Here is a 13,551-nt window from a genome sequence, read left to right on the forward strand (position 1 = left end):
TCTCCGTAGCCACACCGTCAACCAAATGCATCAATATTCCAAAAATGTTTCCCATCGAGTAAATGATGGGTTTCCTCCTTCACCATTAGAGCTGTTTTGTTAGAGGCTTTTTATAAATGTTTAACTTGCACCCTAGTTTTCAAAAACAGATTACTCTAAGCGTAATTTAATCCAAAATTTTTGTCTTATGTCTATTGTGTTTTCCACTCTGTTGATGCGTGGGGCTTTTGGTTCTGATTCTCAATGCCAAAAACTCTTCTCTCTTGTTTTGTAGTTCTGTTTCTTTTCTGTAGCAGTGATCATACCTGCTAGGATGTTCTCAGTGCTACCGTGCAAAGGTTAGCCCAGGTTTGTTATTGATTTTGTTAGAGTAACTGCAAACAAATTCCTCTTTCATTTGAATACAGGTGCTAAAACACCATCTTTTATGTAATTGTGTGTGTGAGTATGTGGCAGACGCTACCTGCGTATTGGCGAACTACTTTTAAGATTTCCATTTTCTTAAGGATAAGAAGTATGTTCGTGCTCTGAACTTTCTGATAATACTGTATTGAACAAACGAAATATTTTGTTTTACAGACTTCTTTAATAGCCGAGCCAAACCGATATTGGGATGATAAGAACAGCCATGGTGGTTACTGCCACTTTCTGTTGAGTGCATGCCACGTGGCAGGCACTGGTTTACGCACTTGAGTTCACGGAGTCCTCCTGGTACCCTTAGGACAGAAGGACTGTTTTATTGCTGTCTGTGTAGGATGGGACCGCAGGCAGAGGACAGTGAGGCCACTTGCCCAGAACCACAGAGGTAACCACTGTGAAGGGCAGATGCGAGCCTGGCGGTCTGGCTCTAGAGAGGATCATCCTGCAGGCACCCTGTTTCTTTCATCTTGTAGATATCCTGTTTCTTTCATCCGGCAGATACCATATGTCTTTGGCAGTGGAGTGTTTTAAAGGAACTAAGGGAATTCCTGCTTAGGAGGCCAGCCCACTGTCACCTTAAAGTGTTTATTCTGTTCTTTAATCTTTTGATGTAACTACATTTATCCTCACGTGGAGTTTACAGACGTTAGGTTATCTTTAATAACGCTGTTTTGTGTTGTAGATATGCCTCTTCACGTCCGACGAAGCAGTGACCCAGCCTTAATTGGCCTTTCCACGTCTGTCAGTGATAATAACTTCTCCTCCGAAGAGCCTTCGCGAAAAAACCCCACACGCTGGTCGACAACCGCTGGCTTCCTCAAGCAAAACACTGCCGGCAGCCCTGCAGCCTGTGACAGGAAGGTAACTGCTTCTAGTTTGTGTCTTCTCCGTATCAGTGATGGGTGTCAGTTGTGGACCAGGCCTTTGCTTCCAGGTCCCTGCTATGTCCTCTGTGACCTTCACACCAAAGTGCAGATAACTTGCTATTTTATATTGCCCTTGGATTTCTGATAAAATCTGTGCTATATTTTATGCACATTTATTTATGTATCCCTTTTTTTAATGGATAATATGTTCATATGATTAAAAATGAAACCTTTTAACATGAAATATGAACACCTAAGATCCCTCTCCCAACTTGTCTGCTGGTCACCCTGTGTCTCGTCCTGGTCACCCCATGTCTCTTCCTGAGCTTTTTGCATGTCCTTACAGGGATCTTTTGTGCATGTATAAGCACATATTCATGTTGGCCCCTGAGGTGCATTAAAGAAATCACAGCCCATGGACCATTAAGGATGAAAGTGGACGCCATCCATGGTCATTTGCTCTCACTACTCAATTGATAATTTTATCTCCCTACGAAATGGAAGTGTACTGTCTAGTCTTAATAATATTCTCTTCTTTGACCTAATTTGATTTAGTCCACGACCTAATTTATTTAGTCTAAGTAAATAAGCTTTATTTTAGTCTATTTAGTCTACTTTTTCTCCAATTTGTGTTAATGCTCCTTGTCATATATTCCTACAGAAGCCTTATCCCATTCTGTTATACCTCTAACCTTTTATCCATTCTGTTATACCTCTACCCCTTTTACTCTTAATGAGCTTTGAGCTGTGCTTCTCATTTTCACTGCTGAATCTATAAAATAGATTCTCAGCAAACATCTGTTGAATGAATTAATAAACATTTTTCAGCACAGCCAGTAATTGAGCACCGTATATATTGAGAAGTGTGGAAATACATTAGTCACATATTAAAGTAACGTAAATGTAGTTTGATATTTGCTTGGTTTATCCTTTGCATCTATGTCAAAATTCCTGTTTTAAATATTTCTTTTAACTTGGTTTTGCATTTTAGCAGATTCTTCTTTGTACTAGCTCAAGTAAAGAAAGAAAGAAAGAAAAAAAAAACAGAATATATAAGTTTAAACTGAGAAGGCTCTACCAAGAAAAAACAATGTACTGTAGTCTCTGATTTTTTGGATGAGAGGTTTAACTGTTAGGCTCACTCTTCTGATATATTTCATTAGATATGTGATGAGTTTCTTCTCATTGAGCTTACTTAGCCTGAAAATTTAGAATGCTTTATCATGCAGTAGACTATTCAAAGAATCGGTTTTCTGAATAGACCTCATGACCTTTCATTTGTGCTCAGAATAGACCTGATTTACATGGATATTCACAAATCTATAACAAGCCAAGTTGGTAGTTTAAAAAGTTTTATTACTTTTAAAAAAGGTTTTCGCTTAGTTGAGGGACGGTGGGTCAGAAGTCATTGAGGTAATCAAGGTGATCTTTTTCACTCATTCAACGTCTTGGCCCTACAAACCAGCTTCAGCTGCAGCACACAGAACCACAGGAGCTATTTTAAACAAAAAAAGGACTTAATATTGAGAATTTGTCAGAAAATCATCGGAAGGGCTGGAAGAGCAGGCCACGGGCTGGGCGCCCAGGGCTTTCTGGACGATGCAGTACAGTGTGTCTGGGTGGCCCGGGGAGGGGACATGGGTACAGGACCGAGCGTCCCCCTGCCTGCGTGTGCCCACTGGACATCAGCACCGTCTCCACTTGTGCTCACCTTGCCTCCTGTCACCTGTGGAGCTGGGACCTGAACCCAGGAATGCCCCAGAAAATGCCCTCAACTCCACCGCTTGCCGCTAACAGCAGCCCAAGAAAATCGCCTGTTTCACAGTTATTAAAATCTCAGGCTTATTGAATACAAATGGGCAGAATGCAATTGGCGCCAGATCCTTACGTCCAGGGGCATCTGGGAAATGGATGTTAGCCTTCCAGGCTCTGAAGCCCAGGGAGGCTGCCTGGAGAGGATGGAGATGCTCATGGCCAGTTAACCATGTCCACCTCACTGCTAGTTCTTTTTTATTTTATTTTTATTTTTTGGCCGTGCTGTGTGGCATGTGGGATCTTAGTTCCCCAACCAGGGATCGATCCCGTGCCCCCTGCAGTGGAGGCGCAGAGTCTTAACCAGTAGACCGCCAGGGAAGTCCCTCACTGGTTCTCTTTTAAATAACATGCATCTATTATTGTAAAAAATTGGGCAACTAGTAGAATAGAACAAAATTACATTATCCGTAATTCCAAAGTCAGTAACAATCAGGATTAAGATATTAGTGAACACACACACACACACACACACACACACACACGCGCGAGCACGCACACAGAGTTGGAGTCATTCCACGTCTACATATTTACATCCTGATTATTTCTACATTTTTTTCATCTCAGGGATTTCCCCTGGTGTGAATTTTATTAGAAAATATTTTTTTTTTAGAAAATATTTTTAATGAATGCAAAATATTCCAGTGTATAGTATACTTTATCATTCTCTTATTGTTGGACATTTATACTTTTTTTTTGGCATTATAAATATCAGTGCTGTAAGACAAACTTGAATGCAGTTTTGTTTTAAAAATGGTTACTTTACCCAACAAGCTTTTTCCCTATCAGGAGTGGTATTTAATGTAGCCAGACGCCTACACTTTCCTGTAGCAGGAGCCTTGATTCACACACTTATTTTTAGATGAAATTGTATTCACATTCGACACACATAAAAGGTAATGTGCTGTGAATTTGTCTTTCAAATTATCTTTGGCTTTACTTTTCAGATACCTACTTACTAAGTTTCCTAGTCTAGATTTTAAGCTGTTCGTATTTTAGTCTGAGGAGTTTTTTGTGTTTTGTTTTTAAACAGGTATATGTCTGATAAATTCTGTCTTATTTTCAGTTATAAAATGACTTCTAATGTCTTCAATATTAAGAAAGGATGCTTGAAGGAAAGCATACTTGCTTATCAGTATTAAATTTTGTTTCTGTTGTGTCCCTGAGAGCTTACCTATGCTGGGCAATTTCAAGATGTTATAAACTTTTATCATTGTGTAGAGGTTTAGGTTTTCTGTGTAAAAACATGGAAATAAATTAGGAGTTCACAGTCCTGTGATTCATTCATCTCTAATGGTTAAAATAAGTTGATGTTTTTGTATAACTCATCTGCATACGTGAGTAGCTTCTATTTTTCCAAGTTAAATAAGCAAAACAGTTTTAGAGTAATGTCACCCATCAGTTAAAATCTCTTATTTCTGAACTGGGCAGTTCCTTTCTCGTGTGTGAGGATATGGCCACTTTGAATTCTCCCTTGTGGTTCAAAACCACAGATGAGAGGTGGAGTCTTCCCAGTTAAAACAGTGATACTGTTGCATCCCACTGTCAAGTTTAGAGGGCAAAGTGCACGTATTTTGATGCTGCTGAGCCAGATGAGGGCTCACAGAGACCAAGGGTGTCATGGGCTCTGGATTTCTTAAATGTTGTCATCGTTTTATCTGGCAGTGAGGCTTAGAGGGGAGAGTCTTGGCTTTTTTTCAAAGTTCTTTGGGACGTCGGCTTATTCCTGTTTCCCAGGGTCTTGTGGATGACGCCCTTTACAGCTCTTTGCCCACCCTTTGTGTGGAAAGTATCTTGCGAGAGGATGTGTTTTCATTTGAGATTTCGTGTGTGCGTATTAATACTTCATCTTGGAAAACAGTGTTTCAGTCAGTGTGAATACTCAAGTCGTTTTGCCACTCTTTAGCCATCCTTACGAGGTCCATGTCCCCATGAGTGAGGAGGCCACCTAGGATGTGGGCAGGGTTTGATTCATTCCAGCATGGTGAGGAATTTATCAGAAAGAGCCTGCCATGAGGTTTGAAGGATACGATCCCACGTCTCTTCGTTGAGCAGTGGTTATAAACTGTTGTTCTTTTCCATAAATAGTTAGAGGTGATACATTTCTAAGTTGTATTGGCCTCCCCAATTAACATAGGTAGAATTAGCATAAAAACCATATTTTGACGAGCTTCCAAGAGAGATTCTTACCTGATCAGGGAAGGGGAGGAAAGTGGTAAGAGAACAGATTGCCTTGGCATCATTAGGATAAAATTTTTTCCCCCCATTTCATAAAGAGAAACCTCGGGATGTTTCTGACCCTCTGGGTTTATTATTTCTGTTTGATTTAGTTGCTCGGCACGTTTGATATCTTTCCAATACCCCTGATGCATGCAAACTCTTGGAAGAGCTGATGTCTTAATTGTGTCGTTGTCACCTCTCTTTCCGTTACATTCGAAGCGTTGTGAGAGCTTCCTTCTAACTTTAGAAAATGATTTTTACAAACCTTTCTCCTGGTGTATTTTGAGTCCCCAAACAGTTTTTTTTTTTTTTTTTAATTTCTTCTGATGATACTTGTAGTACTTCTTGCTCTTTGCATGTGTAAAGTAATGAAGCGTATAAAGAAGCAGATAAGTAATTTGGGGTGTTGACATTTGGTGTATGAACTTGAGGACTTCTTTGGAGCATCGTATAGCTCTACACAGATGGTGGCTGTCCTGGGTATCAATGGGGAGTCCTCCAGTAAGCACAGTTTAATTTCCTGCCTTTTTTCCTAATTTGTGTTACATTTGAGAGCATTTTCCTGTGTCTCCTAAATATTGATAGTTTGCACAAGTTTCTATAATATAATGATTGTTTTTGGAGTTATTAACTTGATTTGGTGATTTTGTTGTTGCTTAACATATTTATACTTTTGCCTTTTTTTTTTTGCTCTTATAACCTTTAGAAGTACTCTTCAGAGAATATCCTTATATACCAACTTAGGTTGACATCTCTGATTATTTTCTTAGAATAGATTCTGTAAGTAGACTTATTTGACCAAGGAAGCAAACATTTTTACAGTTATTGATAATTGCTTCCCATAAATTCATGAATAATAAAGTGAAAAGTACTTATGATGTATAAAGAGCTCGGTGAGAAGTCCTAGATGGGCTGGGCTGGGTGATGAGGGCTAGGACAGTGTCTTACTGAATAGTTTAATGGTTCCATCTGGCTGGTATCAAAATTACCTGTGGACATTTAAAAGATGAAACACAGTGATACCAATAGATTCGTTTCCCTGTTTCTGGACATTTGTGTGTTTTTATTTAAAGCTCCTCTGTTGATGCCAGGGCGCAGTCTTTTTTAAAGAACTTGGGTCCAGTGGAAAACGGCAGGTGTCTTTGCCTGTCGAGAGAAGGCAAACAGGATTATAATTATTTTGAGATGTCTTCTTGTTACTCTCATTTCTCTATCTTAGAATAGAAACTGGAACGTGCAGCGTGTTTGGTTTTGTGACACTTCACTTTTCACACTTAGCTCAAATTTATCATTTTTAAATGAAAAGCTATTAAATTTACTTTTTTTTTTTTAGTTTTCTTTTTTTTTTAAGCTCCTTATTGGAATGTAATTGCTTTACACTGTTGTGCCAGTTTTTGCTGTACAACAAAGTGAATCACCTGTATTTATACATATTTCCCCATATCTCCTCCCTCCTGCGTCTCCTTCCCACCCTCCCTATCTCAGCCCTCTAAGGCATCACCCATCATCGAGTTGATCCCCCTGTGTTATGCAGCAGCTTCCCACTAGCCATCTTTTTACATTAGGTAGTGTATATATGTCAATGCTACTGTCTCACTTTATCCCAGCTTCCCCTTCGCCCTACCCCCACCCCCATCCCCCGGGGTCCTCAAGTCCGTTCTCTACATCTCCATCTTTATTCTTGCCCTGTCACTGGGTTCATCAGTACCGTTTTTTTTTAGATTCCATATATATGAGTTAGCATACGGTATTTGCTTTTCTCTTTCTGGCTTACTTCACTCTGTATGACAGACTCTAGGTCCATCCGCCTCACTATAAATAACTCGATTGCATTGCTTTATATGGCTGAGTAATATTCCATTGTATGTGAGTTTTCTTTTAAATGTATTACAACACTCCATGAGATATTGGGTCCTATCTGATCATTACAAAACTAGACCAGGAAATATTTTTCTAGATGGAAGCTATGAGGAAAGCAGTGTTTCTGTTCATTGTTACTGTGTTGTGTGCATCCCTCCTCCCCTCCAATCTTAGTTCAAAGTGCATTTGAATACATAAGGTCAGGACACTAAATTCCCAGCATTAGGGTTTTGAGTCAGACACAAGGAACCTCCAGAAAATGCCTACTACCTGTTTTATTGACAGCAAGAAAACTTTTGCGGTTGATACGCAGACAATGCAATAGCAGTGCCGTTTGCATCCTAGTCCGTGTGACTCTTTGCGCCACCTGCTTCCTGGCTCATTCATTCATTCGCTTTTTCATTCATTGTAAAGTGATATTCTCAATTTACCTATTTTTTGCTTCCTCATCCTCTTCTCAAACCTTTGGCGTCTTAGTCTGCTTCTCATTTATTCTTTCTAATGTAGAAGACCAGTCATGTTGGTAAGTTTTTTTAATTTTTAAACTATTCCATTTGACCAGTTGGCTATTAAAAAAAAAGTTGTTTATCTTTTGGTTATTTGTGGGTCAACCATGGCTGCCAGCTAGTTACAATAACCATCTAAAACCTCAAAGGATGCGCTAAGAATTTTTTTTTAAAACTGCAATTCCTTTGTAAGAGCCTTATAGCTGGGTTTACTTTTCTGGGGTAGTAGGTTCGAGGGAAATCCCACTGAGACCCAGTTCTTAGGCTGTCCTGCTAACAACATTTGTACTTCACGTGAAAGTCCTCTAAAATTATACATTTCACCCTTCTGCTTTGCGTATTAAAAGACCTTAATTTGAATGCACTGCATTTTTGTGCAGTAAATGATGGCTATACTCATTTTTACAATAGGCTAACCTCAAGTGCCAAGCTCCCCAAATCTGAGCTGTTAATAACCTAGACTCATCTATTTCTGTGCCACATTTAGGAATGTAATTTCCCTTCACATACTTTAAATATTATAATTTGTGTTCAAAGTCATGAAATCTTAAGGTGCTATTGAGAAAATGTTTAAGCCTGGATGTGATATTTTTAGAGTTCACAAACCATTCCAGGAATATAAATCCAAAGCAATGTCAAGATCCTTGTTGAGTACCCTCAAAGTTACATATCGTACAGAGGGAAATGAAGATGTTATACCCATTTTTCTTGACTTGGGAGAGGAGACCAGGAATGGGCGCTGATTAAATTGTATTGAACAAAAATTCACATGTTCTTTAGACACTTAAAAATATGTTGGCCTCATTTCATCTTTTTAAGTTGGTTTCTATTTTTATTTTTTGATACTTTAGATTATAAACATACCTACTTCGGATCATGAAGTCATGTCCTATTATTAAAAAGAAGAAATACCAGGTACCTCAGTCCCAGCCGAGTGTAGTGCTGGGACTGAGGTACCTGGTGTTTGCTTTCCAGCTTCTGGGGCAGCTCTGTTTTAATTTTCACGTGCTCTAGGCGCCATCACTTGCTGGACTGCCTTTTAGGCGACGTTTTTTACAAGGTGGGTGTAGAAAGGGTTTCCATCTATCCCATCTCCGAACGGTACTGTTTGTGAAGTGTTGGTATTTTTGTGTAATGAGAGCCAAGTTGATCTGAGTACTTGCTTCTTTCTCGGTGTGTTCTGTGCTGTATCTCATATAATCACTCTCTGAAGTGTAGTTTACTGATGAGGAGGTAGAGCCTGAGAGAGTTGAAAAAATTCACCTAAGGGTTAAACCAGCTGCTGAGAGAGAAAGTTGTGTTACGAATCTCAATGGTCCAGTTTCATATTCTGTTCTCTTAAGTATGCTACCCACTTACAGACTTTATATATTGCCCTCAACGTTCATTTAGTTTAATATTTTAAACTGTAAAATATTTCATAACAACCTTCTCATTTCTGTCACCTTGAAACCTGTTAAACAGGAATATAAGAATATGCAGCATATATTATTAAAACATACACAATTTTTAAAACCTCAGCAAGTCTATATTATATCTTCACATCTTAGTCTTGAGTACAAATATGCCAGCTTCATTCATATCACTACTAATGATCTGATTTTGTTAACTGACCTCCATTTCTTTCCCCTTTTTGGGGGGAACTTTTGTCTTTGTTTTTTCTCATCCTTGTGGTTGATATTATTGTTATTGCAAAATTATCTCCTCAGTTTTCTTCCTGATATGTTATGTGTGTTGCTCAAAGCAGCTTAACAACAACAAAGTGGATAATGATATAATTGGATTTTAACCCAGAGACCCAAATAAATATCCACGAGACTACACTGATACTAATAAGTGATTGAATAAAAAATAAAATGGGGAAAAGGTCCAGATTTCCACGCAGGAGAATTCCAAATAATAAATGTAATACTTCCCCCTCCAGAAGATGGAGCTTAATTTTTTCCCTCTTGAGCTTTGGCTGCGTTTAGTAATTTATGTCTAAAGAATAGAGAATGGGATGAGAAAAATATTAACTCTGTCGTGGGGAAACGTGGTGAACTGACCTGAACTCAGTGGTCAAGGTCAGTATCACTAGTGATAAGTCACAGTAATGGCGTGGGCCCTGATGTAGTGCAGTGAGATGGGACCTCAGTGGAATTTCCCCCAAAACTCTTGACTCGAGTTTAGTCAAACCAAATTTTAGACAAACCAAATTTGAGGGATGTTCTACAAAATGCCTGACCAGAATTCTTAACCAATGTCATGGTCACAAAATATCAGGGAAGACTGAGAAACTGTCTCAGATCAGAGGAGTCTGAGAGACACACTAACTAAATGCAGTATGGGATCCTCCCGTGAAACAGGGACATTAGTGGAAAAAACTGATAACTTGCAGATAAGTCTGTAGTTCAGTTAATAGTGTTGTACTGATGTTAATGTCTTAGTTTTGACAAATAAACCAAAGTTATGGAAGATGTTAACATTGGAGGACGTTGGGTAAATAGTATGTAGGGGCTCTCTGTACCATCTTTTCTGTAAATCTAACCTTTTCCCAAAGCAAGAAGGATTTAAACACCCAACTTTCAGGTAGGTTGTATCACCCGCATTTTGTGCTGAGGACCGGATGGCAGTTGTTGCATCAGAAATGAGAATTACAGAACCAGGATTCAGCCACTGGGCTCCAGGAGCCTCCTGACACACCTGTGTGTTCCCTGAAGTATATCTTTTGTTTTGAACATGAGTTCTTTTAAAAGTTCTTTAAATGATGTTATTAAATATTGGTTTAAGTTTGGCCCCCTTCCCCGCTACAAGCCTGAGTTTGAGAAACACATCAGTTTTAGACATGCTGCATCTTCATGGCTGAGAGCTTCTGCTTTGTCTTCATTCTTTGTCCTGACATCCTCCTGCATTAGCTGTTTCCTTTCCACTTTATTCAGATTAAGATTTTTTTTTTTAAGGTGTGTATGTGGGGTCAACAGCAATCACTCAAAAATTTCCCAGAATCACATTTTCTAAAATTATAATTTTCAGTTATAATTTGAGGACCAAAATAGTTTCCTTGAAAATTAATATTCTTTTCAGAGAACATGGTTTTTCTGCTGCTGGGGTTTGAAGAGAAGGACTTCATTCTTTAGACATCTGAGCCATTAGTTTCTTTTTTCTTTTTTTAAATTTATTTATTTATTTTATTTATTGGCTGCTTTGGGTCTTCGTTGTTGCACACAGGCTTTCTCTAGTTGCAGTGAGCAGGGGCTACTCTTTATTGTGGTGCACGGGCTCCTCATTGTAGTGGCTTCTCTTGTTGCGGAGCACAGGCTCTAGGCATGTGGGCTTCAGTAGTTGCGGCACATGGGCTCAATAGTTGTGGCGCACGGGCTTAGTTGCTCCGTGGCACGTAGAATCTTCCCAGAGCAGGGCTCGAACCCGTGTCCCCTGCCTTGGCAGGCAGATTCTTAACCACTGCGCCACCTAGGAAGTCCTGAGCTGTTAGTTTCTTTATGCTCAATGCTTCTCTTGTGGAAGTGGAGCTTTGTAGATACTTCTTTTGGTCTTTGAGTTATAACCCAATTATATCATTATTTACTTTGCTGTTAAGCTATTTTGAGCAATACATGTAAAAGAAGAGGGCTGAATATATTATTTCTCAATAACAATAACAACAATAATACCAATTACAAGGATTAGAGAAGATAGACAAAGACAAGTTTCCCCCCAAAAAGGGAAAGAAATTGAGATCAGTTAACGAAGTCTGACTTTTAGTAGTGATATTAATGAAGCTGGCATATTTTTACTCAAGCCTAAAATGTTAAGATATAGACTAGGTGAAGTTTTAAAAATGACGCCAGTTTTAATAATTAATAACCTTTATTACTTACTGCTGATTAGTGCTAACTATTCTTTTTAGAATTTTTTAAATTAATTGATTAATTATTGTCTGCATTGGGTCTTCATTGCTGTGCGCAGGCTTTCTGTAGTTGCAGAGGACGGGGGCTACTCTTCATTGCGGTGCCCAGGCTTCTTATTGTGGTGGCTTCTCTTGTTGTGGAGCATGGGCTGTAGGTGCGAGGGCTGCAGTAGTTGCAGGTCGTGGGCCCAGTAGTTGTGACACACGGGCTTACTTGCTTCGCAGCATGTGGGATCTTCCCGAACCAGGGCTCAAACCTGTGTCCCCTGCATTGGCAGGTGGATTCTTAACCACTGCACCACCAGGGAAGCCCAGTGCTAACTATTCTTATATTCCTGTTTTAATTGCTTAACAGAAGGTTTTAGAGGAGACAAAAATGATCTTTTACATTTTTCAAAAATGTACCTGTGGAGATGGTTAACTTTATAAAAACTAAATTGTGTCAAGAGATGGTACCTGAGGACTTTTCACAAAAATGACTCAGTTGTTCTGCTAATCCACCCAATCTATTGAAGTTATGATTGTAAAGAGAAAAATGTAAGAAGGAGCTGCTAATATTTACATCACCACCTTAATTATATACAGTGCCAATTTGAGTAATTTCTTTGGATATATTTTGCTTTAAAATTAAGGTAAAAATGTTTTCAAATTTTAGCAATTTCTTTGAATATATACGTTGCTTTAAAATTAAGGTAAAATATTTAGATAGCTAAGCGTAAAAGATGCATCTTGCACATTTAGATAAGATGTAAGACGGCGTATATTTTGGAATCAGGCGACTACTCTAAATGTTTCTCTCTCTCTCTCCCTCACGTCCTCTCGTATCTGTTCCCTCCCTCTCTTGTGCAATTCGCTCCTAATGCAAAATGCCATTGTTATTTCCAATTTTAGTTTTGAGATATGAACATTTGGAGTTGTGTGTTTTTGAAAGAAAATGAAATGTAGATGGGTGTTTTGTACCTTCAAAATAAGAAACATGCAGCACTTTCTGAAATGTTCGAAAACTGTTTCAGATTCAAATTTGTTTTGCGGAGTCAAGCAAGTTCTTCTCGTCATCTTATTGTAATTTTGGAAAATGAGCCAGGCTCCTCAGTGTGGTCTGACTCGAAGCATTTGTTTCCTGTTTTTTCCTCATACCCTTGCCCTTGGTGGAAGGAGTAAGGGCAGAAGTGGTGGTCCCGACCTTGATGACTGTGGGGTTCAGATGGCTGGAGAACAACCAAGTGACCATGTTGGTTTTCATGAAATTCTGTGAAGGAGATGAAATGGGAACTGCTGTTTTTGCCTCTTCCCTTTTAGCCCTTTCCCGTAGTTTCTCAGAATCCAGATGGAGATAACATCTTTGTAACTTGAAAAAAGATTATACTTTCCTCTCTATCTCCTTTCTCCTCACCCCCTTATGCATGATTTCATAGGATAAAGGAGATCATCCCAGTTGTATCAGACAAGAAATCATTGTATTTAAAACAATTTTAAAGCAAACATTTTACTCTTGATGATTCCTAAGACTATGTAGTGTTTATCAATGAACCAACCATCTCTAACGTAAACCGAATTTGTGATTTGAGATTGTGTAATACCTTAGCCCTACTTGACAAGCAAACACTCGGGAGATACTTTCCTGTGGGAGGGGGTGGTTATGTAGGAACGGCTGGATATCAGAAGTTTTATTGCTACCCAGGTAAGTACGGTTCCGGCTTAGATGGAGAATGAGGAGCTCGGAAATGTCATCACTTAGAAATTGGGCATGGAATGGGGAGGCGTAACCGTGGGAGCTGGTTAGTCATCCCAATCTCCGTAGAGCATGTGTCGTAACTTCTCTGAATCCCTGTTTCTTCTTTTAGACAGTGGGAGGTTCAGCTGCATGTTCTCTAGCCTTTTTCTTCCAGCTTTTAAAATTCTATATCTGAGGTTTTTCATGGCCTTCTGAACTGTCGAGGCGGGCTAGGCACAACAGGGGAGATTGGTTCCAATAAGGAGC

General features: G+C 39.2%; 1 protein-coding gene across 23 annotated transcripts in view; it reads left to right on the plus strand.

Moving 5' to 3' along the window:
* The window catches only part of PARD3 (par-3 family cell polarity regulator), a 608,396-nt gene that overhangs the window by 268,053 nt on the left and 326,792 nt on the right, over positions 1-13,551 (plus strand). For all 23 annotated transcript variants that reach the window (XM_057730270.1, XM_057730268.1, XM_057730263.1 and 20 more), the window contains one exon: positions 1,103-1,281. In XM_057730270.1, coding sequence (XP_057586253.1) covers positions 1,103-1,281 — 179 coding nt within the window. The remainder of the gene's footprint in view (positions 1-1,102; positions 1,282-13,551) is intronic.

The sequence above is a fragment of the Hippopotamus amphibius genome, chromosome 4 (assembly GCF_030028045.1).
Source record: "Hippopotamus amphibius kiboko isolate mHipAmp2 chromosome 4, mHipAmp2.hap2, whole genome shotgun sequence".
Lineage (NCBI taxonomy): Eukaryota > Metazoa > Chordata > Mammalia > Artiodactyla > Hippopotamidae > Hippopotamus > Hippopotamus amphibius.